Here is a 21,880-nt window from a genome sequence, read left to right on the forward strand (position 1 = left end):
TTCCCTCCCAGCAGTGTCAGTGCTTTGCTTATATAATCCAGCAAGGCTACACAGCTGGTCCTTGTTGCACTGATTCTCGATAGGGATTTTCCATCACTCTGCCATGTGGCTTCCCAGTTGACTTCCTGTGGCCATTTTGGTAGGAGGAAACTCTGCCAAGAGACAGGAGAACCATAGAGAAAAGTACCTTCCTTCCAGCACACAGCCCCTGGTGACCTCCCAATTATATTAATCACACCCTATTGTAATATGCCTTTAAGGGATAGCAGCATGACATCATTTGAAGGGAATTGTGTCATGGGGTCCAGTCTCCATTTCATTTTGGCCTTTGAGCAGAACACAGCACATACAGCTCTGCTGAAGATGTCTTTAAGCTTTCTATCCATATTATATAATGTATGCCTTTATATCATAATAAAAATATGGCACATCCCAATATCTATAAACTATTCCAGCTAGATAGTCAAACACTTTTTTAAAGGAGTAAATTAGAATCCCTAAAATTCCCACGGTGAACACAGAAGTCATTCGGCCCATCGAGTCTGCACCAACTCTCCGAAAGAGCACCACCACCCAGGCCCACCTCCCCATCCTATCCTCGCAACCCCATTACCCTGCCTAACCTGCACACCTTTGGACTGTGGGAGAAAACTGAAACACCCGGAGGAAAACCACGCAGACACGGGGAGAAAGTGCAAACTCCACGCAGACAGTCACCCAAGGTGGGATTCGAACCTGCGACCCTGGCACTGTGAGACAGCAGTGCTAACCACTGTGCCAATGTGCCATCCTCAACTTACCTCAATTTACCTCAACTTCACCTTACCACCTGGCTCCTTGTAGTTCATAATCGTACTCCAGGCCCAGTATTAAGCTAAGCAAAAAAAGTTACTGACATCCACAATTTTTGTGTCTCTAAGCATTTTAGTCTCGTCTCTTCTTTGGTTAAGACAAGTTTAACTCTGTAATTCTCCACTTATGATGGCTGGTAAGAGTTTTCTGTTTTTTTAATGGCCTCGATGTCCCAAGATTGCGTCAATTAAAATGAGCTGTCTGTTATTCCAGGAACTATGGCATTAAGATTATATTGAAATGTGTTTTGCTTCGAAATAATTAATATCTCCCTAGATTCCACCAAACATGCCCTGTTCAGTCACTCTACAGCCAGGACCAGAAGATCACCGAAAGGTACTTGTGAATTTTCTGTCATTTTACCTGGGAAGGTAGATTGGACGTAATATGTACTTTCCCATTGATAACAAAGGAATGAAGGGGTGAGGGTGAAGAATGGGGTTAACCTTTAACCTCAATCTGCAATAGTGGCCATTCCTGCTGCTCAATGCCAACTGAAGGAAAGTTGCACCAGGCAGATGTTGGACACCAGTGGGACAATTGAGGTGTCCCGTTCTCCCAACCCACCCGATTTTCAGCTGATGATCAGCTGTTTTCTGCTATGAAGTGAGTGGTCAGCGGAAGACGGTTATCCCCAGTGTTTCTATAAACAAGTTTGACCGGGGGAAGTGCTGAGAGCATAAACGAGTTTAAACCAGCTTCCCCTGCAGAGACCAGCGTTATGTCTTCACCAATTGTCACAGAGGACAGAACATTCCACTCAGAGTCCAGAGGTGTGAAAAACGGCATGCAGCTCTCCGGTCCCAGAGGCGGGTTTTCTCTCCAGTTAACCTGGCATTCTGCACACAGAGAATATGGGGGCGTGGCCCACGCCGCCACAGTGGCGAGGCCGGGATTATAGAGTCAACAATGCCAGTTTAACAGACATTGGTGCCCCTTCTTTAAAGGTCTGTGATGAACAAAATGCATCCCCTCCCAACTGATAAGATGCAAACTCCCCCTCCTCCATGGATACAGGGACCCCCCCCCCCCTCCCCTCATAAGTGCCAGGATATCCTCTTCACAAGCATCAAGTCAATCCCCCACCGACCGCCCTCCCCCCCCCCCCCTCCCCACCCCCACAGATACAGGGAAACACCCCCAATCCCCCACGAGCACTGGGGCAATACCCCCAACCCAGAAGAGGAACTCCCCTAAAGGCGTTTCCCAGAGGGCTAACATGGATCCAAAATCATCCTCTCCATGTCTCCACTGGAAACACGGGAAGTCATTTCAATTGTTGTCACAATCCTCAGTCACACAGTTGAGAGAATATTGCCTGTGCCTGTAACCTGAAGTTATGACCAGCCTGTCTCCCACAATATTTTCAGCAAACCACATATTCTGGACTGCTCTTGAACTATCAGTTTAAAGTGATGGGGCTGTTTCATACATTGGAAGTTTGTGATCAGTTTTCCCTCGCTTTCTCGTTTGGAATATACGTGAATTTTATGCACGAGCATTGGCCCACAAAACCACAGAGCAATCAACAGGCAAGAGGCCAAAGCAAACCTGGGGGCAACAGGCTGCAGGATAACAACTGTAGGAATGAACACTTTCTCTTTCCCTTCTTTTCCCAATCCAGTTTTCCCTTGCCCTCCTGCTAATGTGTATGAAATGAAATGATACGAAAATCGCTTATTGTCACAAGCTTCAAATGAAGTTACTGTGAAAAGCCCCAGTCGCCACATTCCGGCGCCTGTTCAGGGAGGCTAGTACGAGTATTTATCCCGGGTTTCAGTTCAAAGAGCATTGATTAGTCACCGAGAACACAGTCCGAGTCGCGCTTAACCTCTGACACTTAGCCAGCCTGTTCCTGCCAATCTCCCAGTGGCTTTGGGGCAGATGGGACCAGACATATGCTCAGGGAGTTAGAATAATAGAGTGGTTACAGTGCAGAAGGAGGCCATTTAGCCCATTGTGTCCGTGTGCTGCCTTGCAGCTCGTCCAACCCTCACGCTTCCCCTTTGACCTGCAATTATTTTCTCTTCAGGTGCTCAACCACCCCCCTTTTGAAAACTCAGTTTCCACACCCTCTGCGTAAACAGCTTCTCCTCATGCCGTCAGTCACCTTAAATCGGGTTCTTCTCATTCTTGACTCTTCCACCATAAAATATATCCGTGTGTGTGTTAATTCCTTGTTAATTCGCAGTCAGTCTAGATTCAATTAAATCGAGATGGATTTGCAGGTATAATATCATTTAATCGACTCACTTGCAAGGCTGCATTAATCCATAGAGCTGCAGGACCCACATGCTGTCTCCTGCAGCACTCCGGACCAAAGAGACAGAATACAAAAGAGCTTTAGCTGATATATTCAAAAATCACAGTAAGATTCACATATAAGCTTCCCATTGGTCATTCTATACACCTCCTGACCTGGCTCTATATCTTAATTGGTCGCTTTGCCTTTGTAATCCCATCATCCTTTGCCCCCTGCTTACCACGAGGCAAAAGCTCCCCTTCCCCCGATGGTTTCAAACAGGCTTTTGGCTGAATCCTTTTGTCCTGTCTGTGAACACTCAATCCGCATGGTCCTAAAGTACACCTTGTTCGTTTGTTCACTTCCTCATTCCCTCCTTTTATCATTTCATGATAACCCATCATTCCTACCTGCAGTTATGGCCCCTCAACTAAGAAAACGTGTTGCTGCACTTCTAAATCCTACTGCAGCACCTCATCGGCCGCTGCATGCTCGTAGATCCTAACAGTCAAGACTCTAGGGGCGGCTATCTGTTCCACGGCACCCTGCATTTTACCCATCATGCATTTAAGGATGATCATGCCCACAAAGATGCAGGCGAGATAGTCAAGAACATAACGGTTCTGCATGACAACCAACCTGAGTTAAGATAATTCCCTGTTTAGTGCCCCAAGGGCCCCTAAGGTCTCGTTTCCCAGGATGGTAAGGCCACAAATAAAATACTTTCTATCGTTGACCGCCAAGGAACCCCCAGTAGCCCATTTCATCCAGCTTTGGAAAGCCCATTCGGGCCTCATAGCAATGCAGAACGCCCTAGACTCAACAGTGATATGAGAGACATTCAAAGGAGCTGGATGCCTAGCGTCAACGGAACACAAGTGGCATTGCAACAGGCACATTGACCTGATGTCAGGGTTATGCAACACTTTGGATCAGTACAAGTGGAGGACAGACATGTTATATTCATTTTCATCTCTACCAGCAAATAGCCGTACCTCTCACTGCTGAAACAATTCTCATATGACCGGGAATCTCTATTGGGAGTGAAGGGGCTAGATATATATGCCCTCCACCGTTGAAGCTTATCCTAGTGAGAGTGGGAATTATCCCCAGGAAGGGGAAGGCGAATAGCCGGTGGGCCGAACCTGGATCGGAAGGAAGAGTAACTTGCGCGGACGGTGGCTCGGAACTCTGACAATGAACCACAGTTGGGGGAGTGCCCCAAAGCGGTGAAACAGAACATAACCTAGACACCGATGTGGGGTTTGGGTAGCAGACAACCCTCCCCTGGCCATACAAGCGGTGGTAAATCTAGAAGAGATTCATACCGTCCAGGTTTCCCTCATTCCGGATCCTAAATAAATTAAGTACATCTCCTGATAATCTACGTCTGGTTGTACCTCCCCTCTTACACAGCCCTTCCTCTGTCTAGTCCCTCTTTCTCTCTCACAACCTCTTCCTACCCCCTCCTCATAGTCTGATTTTACCTGTAAGGCATCAAGGTTAACACATCCAAAATCAAATTTACATATGCTCCAAAAACAAGGCAATGTCCATGCAGTCTTCCCTTCCCATCGTTGGGACCGGTGCCATTGCGTCATAAGTCCTGCATAGTCCGTTAACCGGATGACCTTCCATGTGTCGATACCACGTCCTCGTATATGGGGGCAGCGAAGAACGTCACCTTTGCAGAGGTGGAATGTCCTTGTAGTTTGGTTGGTGTTGCAGATGTAGATGATATTCCCCTGTTCCATGTCCGCCGCCAATGTCACTCCAAGCAAGGCGTTGCCGAAGATCACACAGGCGGTGTGTAGCCACCCCATCATGCTTCACACCTGTAAAATAGCGCTGGGGAAGGGAGGCAGGTTAGTGACCGACCTTTTACAGTAGTGGAGGTGGACCCAAACACTCCGCCCCTCCACTTTAACTGCAGTGGGGGTGGTAAGGAGAACTTGGAAAGGCCCCTCCCATCGTGGCTCTCACCCTTTCCGAGTCCAATGTTTTTGACCATGACATAACGACCAGGCTGCATTGAGAGCGAGCTGTGTAATAGGGATGGTGACGAGTGAGCTGCACGGACCTGGCCATGGAGCTCCTTGAGGGCGTTAGTGAGGGCTAGAACATAGTTAGTCCTTTCTTTAGTCAGATGGTGAAACTGGACCAATCTGGGAACAGGCAGGTTCCCGGGAGTTCTAATGGGCCTGCCGGAAAAGACTCGGCAGGAGAGAGCCAGGCCGATCCTGCAGGTGTGACCTACAGCTGAATGAGGGCAACGGGGAGCAACTTAAGCCATGTCGGCCCCGTGTCCGTTCTTAATTTAGCCAATTTAGTTTTGAGGGTCTGATCGTGTCTCTCAAACAACCCGGCTGCCTGCGGTCTGTACGCACAGTCTAGCTGCTGGCGTCTGCCCCAACTGGGAGCAGAACTCCTTGTTAATCTGTCCAATAAAATATGAGGCCCGTTAACAGAACTTAACTGAGCCGGTATTCCGTACATAAACACCTCATCACATTTTTACAGCCTTTGGCTCTCCGTCCTCTTCCGTCTGGTGTGATGGTCACCAGTGACGAGATGTCATCTTTGGTGAATAATGATGGGCCAAGCCTATCGGCAGCATCCAATGATTGTGCAGTCTACAATTATAATAACAAGTATTATCAATCCATGCAGCAGGTAAATCCCCTTGACCAAGCTATGAGAGATTACCCCGAACTGAATCTGACTAGATAGATAGCCATCCTCAGTACTACTGTGTTTCCCTTAGGATTTATATCCTTCTTATAGTTATACTGACTAGCAACTATCCCTCAGCCTTGTCATTCGTATTTACATGTCATAATTTGTAAACTGTGCAGGAAAATCAATGGTAAATGCATCCATCTCGCAGACCAGTGTCAATAGACCCTTTGTGAGGTGCTTTCCTCAAGTCCAATCACCGTGAACCATAGCTGGCGCCACTCAGGAAGGTAACACAATAGCCATTCCGGTTGTTCCACTACCTCCAAGGCATCTGACTACCTCGGGGCAGTAGCACCATAAAAGCGTCCTCATGTCCCTTAGAAGCAGCCCACAACTCAGTCCATCAGCGACCAAAAGGTCCTTATCCCTCACTGGGATTTTTTGTAGGAAGTGCTTTCCGTTTCCCATAGGAATGGTAATTGCTGATATTTTGTATCATGCACTGATTATCTTGCTTTATTAATTGCAGGAGCGTCAACCAATCCTGTTTCTATTTCTGACTTCCTGACTCTGACGTCGAACATTGTACTGAATCATGTAGCCTGCCCGCCCTGGCTTACTTGAGACAATAGCTCCGTTTTCTTCAACCCCCTGTTGTCTGTTATCATTTTCCTTACCGCATGGATTGTATACTTGCCATTATTTGTTTTTTCTTAAACACCACTCACGCACTTAGTACAGGTAACTTCTTGTGGTTACAGCCCATTTGAATTTATACATAACAGTCCCTAACAACTTACAGGACATTTAGTCTGTAACAACTGTTATACTCTCCAATGCTATATTGGTTACAAATTTCCCCTCGCGGCAGCAAGCTGCTAATATTCTAGACCAGTGCCTCTCAAAGTGTGGTACGTGTACGCACCGGTACGTGGAGTGTTTACAGAAAAGAAAGATACAGTAATCCTGGATTGGCTTGTTTCGCTCACCGGTCCCTGGCACATTGGGAAAAAAACTGCCGGTACGCCACATCAGATAGTTTGAGATGCACTGTTCCAGACTACTGTCATTTAAAATATGGGGGTTCCTCGTCAGTCACTGCTGTCTGCCGAGACCCTTAATAACTCCTCCGCGTAATACGTCCCTCCTGGAGACCACAGATCACCCATCAGCTAACGTCCCGTTAGAGATGTCTGACCGGAGGTTTCAGTATTCAGTAATAATTTGATATTTTGATTTGTTGCTAACCCGTAAGGTTTTTCTTCCGGGCTCTATCATTCAATTCCCTCAAACATGTAGCCAATTGTATCATTAGTTTTTTCCCATACTGTCTGAAACATTCTTCTGCAGAGTGTTGTTCAGGTTCTTCATCGGTATGATCGTTGCTTGATCTGAAACTAAAACGAACAGGTCAAAGGCGGAGAGGGCCCTATTTCTTCATTTGTATCTTCCTATCCGTGCTTGGATATTCCAGAAGTACCATCTAGCATAGCCCACGTACTGCCTCACAAATCGATACCATAAGTCTGTCACTTGTCTACAAGATTGCACAGCCTTTTAAAGTCACATTGTTGTCGGCCAAATTATCCTTGCAGTAATTGCACGTTGTCATTAATCTATCCCACTTACACTGACACTTATGTAGCATGGTGGTTAGCCCAAATACTCCACAGCTCCAGGATCCCAGGCTCGACTCCCGGCTGGGTCACCGCCCGTGCGGAGTCCGCACGTTCCCCCTTCCCGGTGTGCGTGGGTTTCCTCCCACAGTCCAAAGATGTGCGGGGTTATGTGGATTGGCCATGCTAAATTGCCCTTGGGTGTCCAAAAAGGTTAAGAGGGATTATTGGGTTACGGGGATAGGGTGGAGGTGAGGGCTTAAGTGGGTCAGTGCAGACTCGATGGTCCAAATGGCCTTCTTCTGCACTGTATGTTCTATACCAGGGGTGGGCAAACTACGGCCCGCGGGCCATTTCTGCGGCCCACCAAGTCATTAAAAAAAATTTTCTTTTTAAATTTTGTTTTAAGGTTAGTGGGGGGCTGTTGGGTTACTTACTGGTATAGGGTGGATACGTTGACTTGAGTAGGGTGCTCATTGCTCGGCACAACGTCGAGGGCCGAAGGGCCTGTTCTGTGCTGTACTGTTCTATGTTCTATATGAGGCGCCCAGAATCATAACCGGGTGAAGTAATTATTTTACTTAATATACTATGCGGCCCTTTGTGAATTGTGAATTTCTGAATCTGGCCCTTGCACGGAAAAGTTTGCCCACTCCTGTTCTATACAGTACTTTTAACCCAATTCACACTGATCCTACAGCTCAGAAATGCTCTATTCTCAGGGGCCACATCCTCCTTGACCATAGCATTTTTAAACCAGCTCACATTTTAATTCAATTGTTCACTGGATGGGGGTGTCACTGATAAGGCCAGCATTTATTGTCCATCCTTTATTGTCCTTGAGCAAATCATTGTGAGCCATTTTCTTGAACACCACCATGATATTTCAGTTAGGAATCAACCATAATGTCATGGGTCTGGTGTCCTATATAGGGGAAGGTCAACAGATTTCCTTCCTTCAAGGACATTAGTGAACCAGATCAGGTAGTTTCATGGTAATCATTACTTTAATTGAATTCAAATCCCCGGCTGCTGTGATCGGATTTGCATGTGTGGGGATCATTTGTCCACTCCTCTGGATTTCTAGTCCAGCAACATAGCCACTATTACAACATACACCATTAGGTGTGTGCTGATAGTAAATCAGCATACCAGCGCCAAACTCCAGAAAGGTGTCAAATAAATCAATCTTCAATTAATCAGAAATGTTGTAATATAATTACTGGAACTGTTAATTCCTCTGTATTTGATCAATATGACCAGATTTTTAAATTCTGACATAACTTCTTTTTGAACCTTTTTTATTTAAATTCTGACATAACTTCTTTTTGAACCTTTTTATTTCCTTACCCTTGATGTACATCATACAATTAAGGCCTGTTAAGCCTCCTCCTTCTGTTATTGCACCCCTGAGTGAGATGCGAAGAATCTCTAACTCCTCCCCTTTTGCTCACCCAGTGATCCCGTCTGGTCAAAACCTTCCCTTGATACATTCCTGATAGTGTTACTGCATTTACTTTAATTACTTTATGTTGATGACGACCGGATTTGTATGAAAGTAAGATCGGATTTGTATGAAAGTAAGATCCAAACATGACATTTGAACTTTATCAGCTGTCCAATCAATGCTGCTAACAGGTTTTAATTCACTGTCTTCTCCCCCATTGGATCATTTGTTTTAAATGTGATACAATTTCATTTGCTCCAGACACCATGCTGCCCTAATTCAACTGTATGTGTACCCAGAATCTGAACTAATCTTGTCTTCACATCTTACAGCTTCAGGATGATGTTCCCTGCAGTCTTTGTTGGTATGGTCACTCAAACTTCCTCTAAATTAGCAATTGTTTTAATATCTAAATTTTTCTGCATCCATTTTTTTTTTTTTCTTTAAATCTTTCCCTGCAATCAGATTCTCATTTCCTGATACTGCAATTAATTCTTTTAATCTAACTTCTGGTCCAATATCTTTATTCTCCAAATCTCCTTCTTCAATGTCTATAACATGCTAAACATCATTCTTTCTGCAAGAAACTTTTCTTTCTCGTCGGGCACTGGGACCCTGCGGAGCCATGCAGTACAGCTTGCACAAAGCTGTCTGCTTGAAATCTTTGTCCCGAGCACATTGCTGTGCCGGCCATTTATTTTACTTCTAATTGATTTGAAACTTTTGTATTTATTTCCCTCATTTTATTTATTATTTTTTTTTTTAGCCAAGACTATGCCGAGTTGCAACTAATCATTTACAAATCCCAATTTATACAGTTTGATTTCAATTTTTGTTTTTTTTCTTGAGAATTATGTTTAATTAACATCATTATTGCTAAGGTTCTGAAGAAATTTCAAATACTTACTCCGTTTTAACTCTCACTTTAATACCTCCTAAAACACAACATTTCACAAAATTAGGAACAGAGGATATCACATTCTTATCAAACAGACTCATTCATTCATTGGAGATCTCCATTCAGACAAAGGAATTCAAATCCTTATACGGTCATTCATCACACACAAGTCATTTATAACCCAATTCTGTTTCATTCAAACAACCCATATCTTCGCGAAGCTATAGTTGAACGGCATTGAACTGTCCGCAAACATCCCATCAGCGGTCCTTCACTGAACTGTTTCGCGACATCACATCAACCCGGTACAGACCTTAACCAATTTTTTAATCAAATTAGAATAGAACGGAATTGAACTGTGCGCCAACATCCCATCAGCGGTCTTTTACTGAACTGTTGCGCGACATCACATCAATCCGTTAAAGACCTTAACCGAATTAAAGTATAATTTAATAGAGCCAATTTTTAATTTGCTACTCACATGCAACGGAGTAACCAGGCAACATCCCATCAGACACCAACTGAACTGTTCGCCTCATGCAACTGAGTAACCAGGCAACATCCCATCAGACACCAACTGAACTGTTCGCCTCATTCCAAAACTTAACCAAACCTGCAATGACTGAAATAAAATCTTTAAATCCATCAGACTGACCTTTGATTTCGTCGAGACAGTCACTCCGTGTCAGCCGCGATTGACCAGGCCAATCAGTCCATGGGAAAGGGGAGATCAACGTGGCAATTTTAAGCTACTCACGTTGTGGGCCCATTTCCACCCTCCCAGTCCAGACCGGCCTAATTCTGAGTTCGCAGCTGGCCGGTATGTCCGTCTTGAGAAATCCCGGGTTTCGGCACCAAATGTTAATTCCTTGTTAATTCGCAGTCAGTCTAGATTCAATTAAATCGAGATGGATTTGCAGGTATAATATCATTTAATCGACTCACTTGCAAGGCTGCATTAATCCATAGAGCTGCAGGACCCACATGCTGTCTCCTGCAGCACTCCGGACCAAAGAGACAGAATACAAAAGAGCTTTAGCTGATATATTCAAAAATCACAGTAAGATTCACATATAAGCTTCCCATTGGTCATTCTATACACCTCCTGACCTGGCTCTATATCTTAATTGGTCGCTTTGCCTTTGTAATCCCATCATCCTTTGCCCCCTGCTTACCACGAGGCAAAAGCTCCCCTTCCCCCGATGGTTTCAAACAGGCTTTTGGCTGAATCCTTTTGTCCTGTCTGTGAACACTCAATCCGCATGGTCCTAAAGTACACCTTGTTCGTTTGTTCACTTCCTCATGTGAATGTAACTCTCTTGAGAATGAGGTAGGCAGGAGTTTAGGAATTTTCCCCTCGGTGGACGATCCTGTGCAGTGAACAGTTCAGCAAAGAGCGACAGCACCATCTGCTGGTAGGACAACAATTCTGTCCTGTGTGGGTGGTATAGGATCCCTTTAAATTTTACTCTTCTGCCTTGAAGTAGGCTTACCACTGGGTTTGAGTGACAGAATGGTGGCAGCATTGCAAAAGTCTAGCCTTGGCTATCCGGTAACATTCAGTGCGGGCACTGGCTTGCCTGTCATTGAATTGAAAGGATGGCTGTGTTATACATTCTACCCACTATGGTTTATTTTGCTGCTGGAATGTGAATGAATGAACGAGCGCTACCTCCTATTTTATAAAGCGTGCCTCGTGGTAGAGGAGGTAGGCAGGGACCATAGAAGCACAGTGCACCGGTGACATGAAAGATTCCTGTCACAAACATATGGAGCCTATTGCTGCAGGTATTGATAATAATATTGTGTCAGAAACATCATGCGATGGGCCCTCTCCCCAAAACGTCCTTAAAATTCTGACAAGTAAAGAAACGCACCAAGCATCGTTGATTTTTTAAAAATCCGTTAGATGTGGGTGTCGCTGGGCTGGGCCAGCATTTGTTGCCCATCCCTAATTGCCCTTGACCTCAGTGTTTTACTCAGCCACTTCAGGGGGCATAAGAGTCAATTACTGTGATTTGAAGCCACATGTAGACCAGACCAGATAAGAATGGCAGATTTCACTCCCTAAAGGACATTAGTGAACTGGGCAGGTTTTCACGACAATGGCTTCAAAGGCACCATGAGACTTTTAATTCCAGATTGTTTTTTTAAGTCAAATTTCACCATCTGCCGTGGCGGGATTTGAACACAGGTCCCCAGAGTAAAACTCTGGGTCAGTGGTCCAGTGACAATACCACTACCCCACCGCCGCTGGTGCTCTCCGTTATTTCTGAAGTGGAGCAGCGCCCTGCAGTGCGCAGTAATCCAAACCGCGGCTCAAAGTTCAGCAGAATTTTAAAAATAATTTTAAGAGTACCCAATTAATTTTTTCCACTTAAGGGGGCAATTTAACATGGCCAATCCACCTAGCCTGCACTTCTTTTGGGTTGTGGGGGCGAAACCCACGCCAACACAGGGATAATGTGCAAACTCCATACGGATAGTGACCCAGAGCCAGGATCGAACCTGGGACCTCGGCACCGTGAGGCGGCAGTGCTAACCATTGCGCCACCATGCTGCCCAAAGTTCAGCAGAGTTTACATCACAGCACAAAACGTTGAAGTATAGTTGCTATCCCTATTGACGACAGGGGAACCACAGAACCACACATCTAAAATCATTTATCGTCATTTTTGATGCATATAATGACTTAGACTTAGACTTAGAACAGTACAGCACAGAACAGGCCCTTCGGCCCTCAATGTTGTGCCGAGCCATGATCACCCTACTCAACCCACGTATCCACCCCACACCCGTAACCCAACAACCGCCCCTTAACCTTACTTTTATTAGGACACTACGGGCAATTTAGCATGGCCAATCCACCTAACCCGCACATCTTTGGACTGTGGGAGGAAACCGGAGCACCCGGAGGAAACCCACGCACACAGGGGGAGGACGTGCAGACTCCACACAGACAGTGACCCAGCCGGGAATCGAACCTGGGACCCTGGAGCTGTGAAGCATTTATGCTAACCACCATGCTACCCTTAGGCCAGGCCTTTGAGATTGGCCAATTAGAATACGAGTTCCCTGATTAGTGGCCCAATCAGGGAACCCCTTTCTATGTATACAATGAATAAAATGAATGAAAATTGCATATTGTCACAAGTAGGCTCCAAATGAAGTTACTATGAAAAACCCCTAGTTGCCACAGCCCAGCACCTGTTCAGGGAGGCTGGTACGGGAATTAAATCCGCGCTGCTGGCTTGCGTGGGTCTGCTTTAAAAGCCAGCTATTTAGCCAACAGTGCTAAATCAGCCCCTCTGCACTCCTGGTGTAGACAGCAGACTGAATGGTCATGGTTTTTCAGCTGCTGGGTTTGTAAATAAAAGGAATTCTGGTGATGGGACTTCTGCCTCCGTGGACTTATTACAACACAGTTGATGTTATGGTTGATAATCTGCCACTGTGTTGCATCTTGTGTGAGATACAATTGTTGTAACAGTTTTTAATGGCCCTTTAAAATATTGAATTTAGCTCAGGTGATTTATCCTTCGCCAATTTAGCTTTAACCAAGATATATGTTTTTCTTTCTGTCACAGGCGTGTGGTGTGGACTTTGAGGTGAAAGGATTCTGTGCAGAGAACCTGGAGGAAAAGATTCATAAAAGGCACCTTCACCTTTTAACAATTGTCACCATAAGAGAACGATTTATTGTTTGCTCCAAAAATTCCATCTCTTTTTCATTAATCGCAACTATCTTCCCTCACAAGAACTCTCTCCATGCCTTTCTTGTCTGTTCTAGTTGCCTATGTAATCCATTGACTGGTCAGCAAATCCTTTCATTACTTTGATTTCTTCTGAAGCCTCTTGCAGCTGCACATCGTCAGCTCGCTGCCTGCATAGAACATAGAACAGTACAGCACAGAACAGGCCCTTCGGCCCTCGATGTTGTGCCAAGCATTGTTCGATGTTGTGCCGAGCATTGTCCGAAACCAAGATCAAGCTATCCCACTCCCTGTCATTCTGGTGTGCTCCATGTGCCTATCCAATAACCGCTTGAAAGTTCCTAAAGTGTCCAATTCCACTATCGCAGCTGGCAGTCCATTCCACACCCTAACCATTCTCTGAGTAAAGAACCTACCTCGGATATCCCTCCTATATCTACCGCCCTGAATCTTATAGTTATGCCCCCTTGCAGCATCTTCATCCACCCGAGGAAATAGTCTCTGAACGTCCACTCTATCTATCCCCCTCATCACCTTATAAACTTTGATTAAGTCGCCTCTCATCCTCCTCCGCTCCAAAGAGAAAAGCACAAGCTCCCTCAACCTTTCCTCATAAGACCGATCCTGCAAACCAGACAGCATTCTGGTAAATCTCCTTTGCACCCTTTCCAATGCTTCCATATCCTTTCTATAATGAGATGACCAGAACTGCACACAATACTGCAAATGTGGTCTCAGCAGGGTCATGTATAGTTGCAGCATAACCCCGCGGCTCTTAAACTCAAGCCCCCTGTTAATAAACGCTAAAAATGCTTGCAGATCCAACCAACAGTGTCACAACCTGCACTTTGGGGAGGGCGGAGACATGGATCCCAGATCCACCCCAGCCAGAATGCAGATCCAACCCTCTGCTGTTGGCAACAATCTGATCCTCACCAGCCTCCAACCAGCTGAACCAACTAACCCGCCCCCTCCACAAGGAGTCTGAGTTGCTGTGGCAACATCTGCTTATACAAACATGTTGTAGCCTGAAGCTATGGATAGTGATGGTTGAGGCTCCAGTTCCTTTCTAGGGCGACAAGGCGATGCTGTTGCCTCACAGCGCCAGGGACCCAGGTTCGATTCTGACCTTGGGTGACTGTCTGTGTGGAGTTTGCACATTCTCCCCATATCTGCATGGGTTTCCTCCCACAGTCCAAAGATGTGCAGGTTAAGTGGATTGGCCATGTTAAATTGTCCTTAGTGTCTAAGAGGTTAATAATAATCTTTATTATTGTCACAAGTAGGCTTACACCAGCACTGCAATGAAGTTACTGTGAAAAGCCCCGAGTCGCCACATTCCGGCGCCTGTTTGGGTACACAGAGGGAGAATTCAGAATGTCCAAATTACCTAACAGTACGTCTTTTGTGACTTGTGGGAGGAAATCAGTGGGAACCCACGCAGACACAGGGAGAATGTGCAGACTCCACACAGACAGTGGCCCAAGCCTGGAATCGAACCTGGGACCCTGGCGCTGTGAAGCAACTGTGCTAACCACTGTGCTACCTTGATGCCCGCTGGGGTGACGGGGATAGGACGTGATGTGGGCCTGGGTAAGGTGCTCCATTGAAGGGTCAGTGCAGACTCAATGGGTTTATTTCTGCACTGCAGGAATTCTATGGTCACAGGAATCTTTCCTGCTCTTGTAACCATTGGTGGACATTGGAAAGATTTACAAGTTGATACTCAACCTGTTGGGCCGCATTGTGAATTTCAAGCCTCCGTAGGCTCAGGGGACTCAGTCTAGATTGGGATCAGACGCAATTCATTTAAATTCACCCGAGCCTGGTTTTCATTGCTTTAGCACACAAAGTCAGAGCATTATCTCCATCAGTGTCAGTAGTTTTGTCAGACTTCCTTTCCGATCTACAATGGGAGATGTTCACCCTCATCCAAAACCATATCACACCTCTGCAATGAGAGACAATGCCTGGCCCTGACTTTGACAAGTGATGTTGGTGAAGGCCTGTCTTCTGAAAGGAGACTGCAGCACAGAATTACAGAATTGTTACAGCGCAGGAGGAGGTCATTTGGCCCATCCACTGGATACTGCAATATTCCGGCAATAACACTGAGACTTGCGCTCCAGAACTTGCCACGTGCCCTAGCAAAGCTGTTCCAGTACAGCTACAACTCTAGCAGTTACCCGGCAATGTGAAATGTATCCCAGGTGTGTCCCACACTCAAAAAACAGGGCAGATCCAACCCGGCCAATTACCACCCTATCAGTCTATTCTCAATCATCAGTAAAGTGATGGAAGGGGTCAACAACAGCGCTATCAAGCAATAACCTCAGCAATTAGTCAGCAATAACCTTACTCAGCAATAACCTGCTCCCTGACACTCAGTTTGAGTTCCATCAGGGTCACTCGGCTCCTGACCTTATTACAGCATTGGTAATTGGACAACAGAGCTGAATTCCAGAGGTGAGGTGAGAGTGTCCACCCTTGACATTAAGGCAGCATTTGACCGAGTATGAGATCAAGGAGCTATCAAAACTGGAGTCAAGGGAATCAGGGGGGAAACTCTCCGCTCGTTGGAGTCACATCATGCACGAAGGAAGATAGTTGAGACTGTTGGAGGTCAGTCATCTCAGTCCTGGAGCATCGCTGCAGGAGTTCCTCAGGGTAGTGGGCTAGGCCCAACAATCTTCAGCTGCTTCATCACTGGTTTCCCTTCCAAACTAAGGTCAGATATGGGGATGCTTGCAAATGACTGCACAATTTTCAGCATCATTTGTGACTCCTCAGACACTGAAGCAATCTATGTGCAAACACATCAAGACGTGGACAATATCCAGGCTTGGGCTGGTTGAAAGGCCAATGGCAAAATCCTCAGCCGTTTTGGGAATTGAACCCATGCTGCTGGGGTTGCTCTGCGTCACAAACTAACTTCAAACACAGGGAGGTTATCTCACGAATCATAGAATGATACAACACGGGACAGCACGGTGACCTAGTGGTTAGCACTGCTGCCTCACGACACCGAGGAACGGTGTTCGATTCTGGCCCTTGGTCACTGTCTTTCTGGAATTTGCACATTCTCCTGTGTCTACGTAGGTCTCACCCCCACAGCCCAAAGATTGGGTGGATTGGCCATGTTAAATTGCCCTTCAATTGGAAAAAACAATGACACAACACCAAAATATTCCATTTAACACATTGTAGCTGCACTATTTCTTGAAAAGAGCTATCTGACCACTACCACTCTTCTACACAGTAAATGTTTCCCTTTCAAGATTTTCCAATTCCCTTTTGGAAGTTACAATTGAATCTGCTTCCACCATCTACAGGCAGCACATTCCAGATCATAACAATGCAATGAATAAAACTGCTCCCCTGGCTCTTTGCCAATCACCTTAAATCTGTGACCTCCAGTTACTTCTGCCATTGGAAATAATTTATTATGATTTACTCGATCAAATCCCTTTCTGATTTTAAACACCTAAATTAAACCTTCCTTTATCCCTCTCTGATATAATGAGCACAATCCGAGCTTCTCCAGCCTCTCCACGTAGCTGAAGTCTCTCATTCCTCGTGTTATGTTGTTAATGGGCGACATGGTAGCAACAGTGGCTAGCACTGTTGCTTCACAGCTCCAGGGTCCTAGGTTCGATTCCCGGCTTGGGCCACTGTCCGTGCGGAGGTTGCACGTTCTCCCCTTGCCTGCATGGGTTTCCTCCGGGTGTTTCGGTTTCCTCCCACAGTCCAAAGATATGCGGGTTAGGTGGATTGGCCATGCAAAGTGCCCCTTGGTGTCCTAAAAAGCGAGGTGGGGTTACTTGGTTACGGGGATAGGGTAAAGGTATGGGCTTAAGTACGGTTCCCTTTCCAAGGGCCGCTGCAGACTCGACGCGCTGAATGGCCTCCTTCTGCATTGTAAATTCTATGATTCTCAATCTTCTCGCGCCATCTGAAAGTTCCCCCTAAAGTAAGTGCCCAGAATTGGACACAGTATTCCAGGTGGTGCCTAACTTATGATTTCTGAATGTTTAGCAAATCTTTCTTGCATTTTCATCTTATCTCTATGTTTATAAAGCCGGGGTGTGGGGGGGGGGGGTGTATTTTGAGTGCCCCCACTGACATATTTGAAGGCAGGGGGAATGTAAATTAAAGCAGTTTGCCAGCTTGCTGCCATCACGTTCACCCCTGACCTATCCCTCCCCTCCCCAATATTACAGCATCCTACTCACCCCCAGGCATTAAATTGCATCCGCCATGTGTTTGTTCATTTCACTCGCCTTTGCCCTCCTGAAATGTGTTACTCCTCCCTTCCAACTTTGACTGTCCTCTTTTAACTTTAAAATTACACCATGTACCCCCCTCAACAGAAAATAGGACATTGGCTACCATAAACGTCTACTGGGTTGGTCTATGAGTAGGCAATGGTTTGCCAAGAAACCCTCCCACTCCTACTATTGCCATATTGGAAGGATTTATCTGCTGATAATTAACCTGTCAGGCCTTGCTGGGAACAAACCTTTCATGGCAATCAAGGCCTGAAGTGGGACTTGAACCCGGAGCTTCTGAGCCAGAGGTAGAGATACTATGCCACAAGACCCTCTATATGTGCACATAGCTAATTAATATGTATCAGAAGGACCAATCATCCTAATACCATCTGATGCAGAAGGCTCCCTCCCTCCAGCCTTGAATTGTTCAGCACTATTTTCTGCTTTTAGTCTCTTAATCAATTTTACTTCATGCTGCCAATGCCTCTTTAATCCCATGGACTTTGGGGTGGGATGATATCTGAATAAATAGCAGATCGACAGCAATAGATTTGAATAACATAGAACATAGAACAGTACAGCACAGAACAGGCCCTTCGGCCCTCGATGTTGTGCCGAGCCATGATCACCCTACTTAAACCCACGTAACCCGTATACCCGTAACCCAACAATCCCCCCATTAACCTTACACTACGGGCAATTTAGCATGGCCAATCCACCTAACCCGCACATCTTTGGACTGTGGGAGGAAACCGGAGCACCCGGAGGAAACCCACGCACACACGGGGAGGACGTGCAGACTCCACACAGACAGTGACCCAGCCGGGAATCGAACCTGGGACCCTGGAGCTGTGAAGCATTGATGCTAACCACCATGCTACCGTGAGGCCCCAAATAACAATACTTTTTTATTAAACCTTCCTCTTCACAAAAATGGAGAATGGCAATTTTTAATTCCAGGTGTGAGTCAGTTCCCAACAGACTTGCGTCACGTTAAGACTCGCCTGAAACGCAAGTTTAATTGCTGTCAGCTTTCCAGCCTAACTTCATTTTCACACTTATTCATGGCTCTTGACTGTGAACTATTTTGGAGAAACCTCAGGTGGGCCTAAGGGTGTTTCTCCTGTTTGGAGACAGGGAATACGACAATAGTCAAGAAGAGCACTTTCATGTTATAGTTGGGTTCTATAATAGTGATGATAGAGGCTCCATGGCTGAGCAGCAACTTCTCCCACTCTTAACACTACCATTGACGTGTGTTGTGTTGGGTAATGTGGGTCTGTGGGGACTGCGTTTTCCATAGCAGTGAGAGAGACAGGCTTCCAACACTTGAAGAAATGCAACTCTATTTTATTGAACTCTTAACTATTAAACATACTTTAACTGTGGGTTGACACTATGCTGAGTTGACTGGAGACCTGATACTAACCTGACCAGACTATCTTACTACCACATGGTGGATGTTCTATTTGTTGCTCACAGGCTCTGACTGTCTCAGAGGCTGCATCCCAAGAGCGTGGGAAAACTAGTGCCATCTGGCTTTATAGTGGCCATGTCCTGTCTGGTGATTGGCTGCTGTGTCCTGTGTGTTCATTGGTCATCCTGTGTGTCAATCAATGTCTGTCTGTGCACCATCATATACTTGTGTGTATATTATGACAACGTGCATTGGAAGAATTACAAGTTGAGATTCAACCTGTTTGGTCTGGGAGTCTGAGCAGGGACACGATCCACTGTGTTACAAAGCCTCCAGTTACTTACTATCCAATCTCAAACGTTAAGAATGGTTCACTTGAACAATGCATTTGACCAACAGTTATTGCCATTGAAAAGGAGCGGAGGGGTTGGGAGAAACCTTCAAGAATTAAATGGTAATAATCAAAGCACCGTTTTCGGTCACATATATTTTATTTACCTCAGTTAGTGTGGATCAAACTTGCCGTTAACTTTCTGAGGCATGGTGAAATTATTGAGTCATTTTGTTTACGTGACAGGAATTCGGTGAAGCTGATTGTCCGCAAGGTACAGTACGCGCCAGAGAAAAGCACGGTGCAGCCCAAAGTGGAAACCACTCGTCAGTTCCTCATGTCAGGCAAACCCCTGCAGCTGGAGGCATCGCTGGGCAAAGAGGTCAGTAGCAGACTGGATGGCACCAAAATCACTCTGAGTACACCACTGGGTGGCTACTGTGGTGCGGCAGCCATGGTTCAGTTAGCAGCACTCACGCCTGAGTTTCACAAAGGCTGATGCTTCAAGTCCCACTCCAGAGACTTGGAATCTCAATGACATTGCAGCGCAGTGCTGAGGGAAGGCTGCACAGTTGGAGGGTGTTGTGTTTCAGCAGGGATGTTAAATTTGAGGCTCTATCTTTCCTCACAAGCTGGAGTAAAAGATATCCACACACTATTTCGGAAAAGAGCAATGGAATTTTCCAACTTCTGATCTTCAAAAAATAATCAACAAAGAACAAAGAAAAGTACAGCACAGGAACAGGCCCTTCGGCCCTCCAAGCCCGTGCCGACCATGCTGCCCGACTAAACTACAATCTTCTACACTTCCTGGGTCTGTATCCCTCTATTCCAATCCTATTCATGTATTTGTCAAGATGCCCCTTAAATGTCACTATCGTCCCTGCTTCCACCACCTCCTCCGGCAGCGAGTTCCAGGCACCCACCACTCCATGTGTAAAAAACTTGCCTCGTACATCTACTCTATACCTTGTCCCTCGCACCTTGAACCTATGCCCCCTAGTAATTGACCCCTCTACCCTGGGAAAAAGCCTCTGACTATCCACTCTGTCTATGCCCCTCATAATTTTGTAGACCCCTATCAGGTCACCCCTCAACCTCCATCGTTCCAGTGAGAACAAACCAAGTTTATTCAACCGCTCCTCATAGCTAATGCCCTCCATACCAGGCAACATCCTGGTAAATCTCTTCTGCACCCTCTCTAAAGCCTTCACATCCTTCTGGTAGTGTGGTGACCAGAATTGAACTCAATACTCCAAGTGTGGCCTAACTAAGGTTCTATACAGCTGCAACGTGACTTGCCAATTTTTATATTCAATGCCCAGCCAGTGAAGGCAAGCATGCCATATGCCTTCTTGACTACCTTCTCCACCTGTGTCACCCCTTTCAGTGACCTGTGGACCTGTACACCTAGATCTCTCTGACTTTCAATACTCTTGAGGGTTCTACCATTCACTGTATATTCCCTACCTGCATTCGACCTTCCAAAATGCATGATCTCACATTTGTCCGGAATCAGCAGAACTGATGATTGAGTCAGTATCTTATGGTGGCAGCTTTTGCTGTGGACACATTTCCTATGTTGCAACAGTGATACACTTCAGAGGTACTTCATTGGCTGGAAAGCACTTTGGGACATCCTGAGATCATGAAAGGTGCTATATAAATGCAAGTCTTCCTTTGTTTATGCCTGGACTGCGGTGCATTCCTTTTTTTTTATAAATTTAGAGTACCCAATTAATTTTTCCAATTAAGGGTCAATTTAGCATGGCCAATCCACCTAGCCTGCACATCTTTGGGTTGTGGGGGCGAAACCCACGCAAACATGGGGAGAATGTGCAAACTCCACACGGACAGTGACCAAGAGCTGGGATCGAAACTGGGACCTCTGCGCCGTGAGGCAGCAGGGCTAACCCACTGCGCTACCGTGCTGCCCGGCTGCAGTGCATTCCTGACCGATCTTTCGTGCGTTTGTTCTTTCCAAGATATTGAAAAGCTGAGCCAATAGTTACCTGAGACTCCTCGTGTGGCTCTTGCTAGTGGGGTTATGTGTCACACACTGGGGTCCTTTGAGCCAGCAAGTAATCTGTGACGAGAATGGAGGGTCGAGCCAGTTATTGGGTGCACAATTGCTGCATTCTATTCTCCCTCCCCCCCCTTCAGTTGCCTCTGTCATTCAGAAGGGGGAGGCAGTACCAATGCAGGGCCCCATCCATATTGAAGGGTTTTATGTCTTTGTCCTGCCCATCACTTACCTCTGAACATTGTCCAACTGGCAGATTAACCCAAGTTAATGTCACGTCCAATATCTCACACTGTCAGGATCAGGAACCCAGCCAAGAAAGTGCAAATGGAATAAGACAAAAGACAGAAAAAAAAATATTTCACAGTCTAATGTCGTGGACAATGTAATT

General features: G+C 45.9%; 1 protein-coding gene and 1 long non-coding RNA gene across 4 annotated transcripts in view; one reads left to right on the forward strand and one right to left on the reverse strand.

The window, feature by feature from the left end:
* LOC119951456 (beta-arrestin-1-like) overlaps window positions 1-21,880 on the forward strand; it is a 117,831-nt gene that overhangs the window by 40,155 nt on the left and 55,796 nt on the right. For all 3 annotated transcript variants that reach the window (XR_005457633.1, XM_038774662.1, XM_038774661.1), the window contains exons 7-9: window positions 1,129-1,188; window positions 13,322-13,389; window positions 19,713-19,848. Coding sequence is in view for 2 of the 3 variants with exons in the window: in XM_038774662.1 (XP_038630590.1) it covers window positions 1,129-1,188; window positions 13,322-13,389; window positions 19,713-19,848 (264 nt within the window). In the remaining variant the exon portion in view is untranslated. The remainder of the gene's footprint in view (window positions 1-1,128; window positions 1,189-13,321; window positions 13,390-19,712; window positions 19,849-21,880) is intronic.
* On the reverse strand, window positions 8,005-8,792 carry LOC119951457. The gene is made up of 2 exons (XR_005457634.1): window positions 8,724-8,792; window positions 8,005-8,685 (listed from the first exon to the last, which is right to left on the reverse strand). It is a non-coding gene; the product is annotated as an uncharacterized LOC119951457 (long non-coding RNA).

This window comes from Scyliorhinus canicula, chromosome 17 (genome assembly GCF_902713615.1).
Source record: "Scyliorhinus canicula chromosome 17, sScyCan1.1, whole genome shotgun sequence".
Lineage (NCBI taxonomy): Eukaryota > Metazoa > Chordata > Chondrichthyes > Carcharhiniformes > Scyliorhinidae > Scyliorhinus > Scyliorhinus canicula.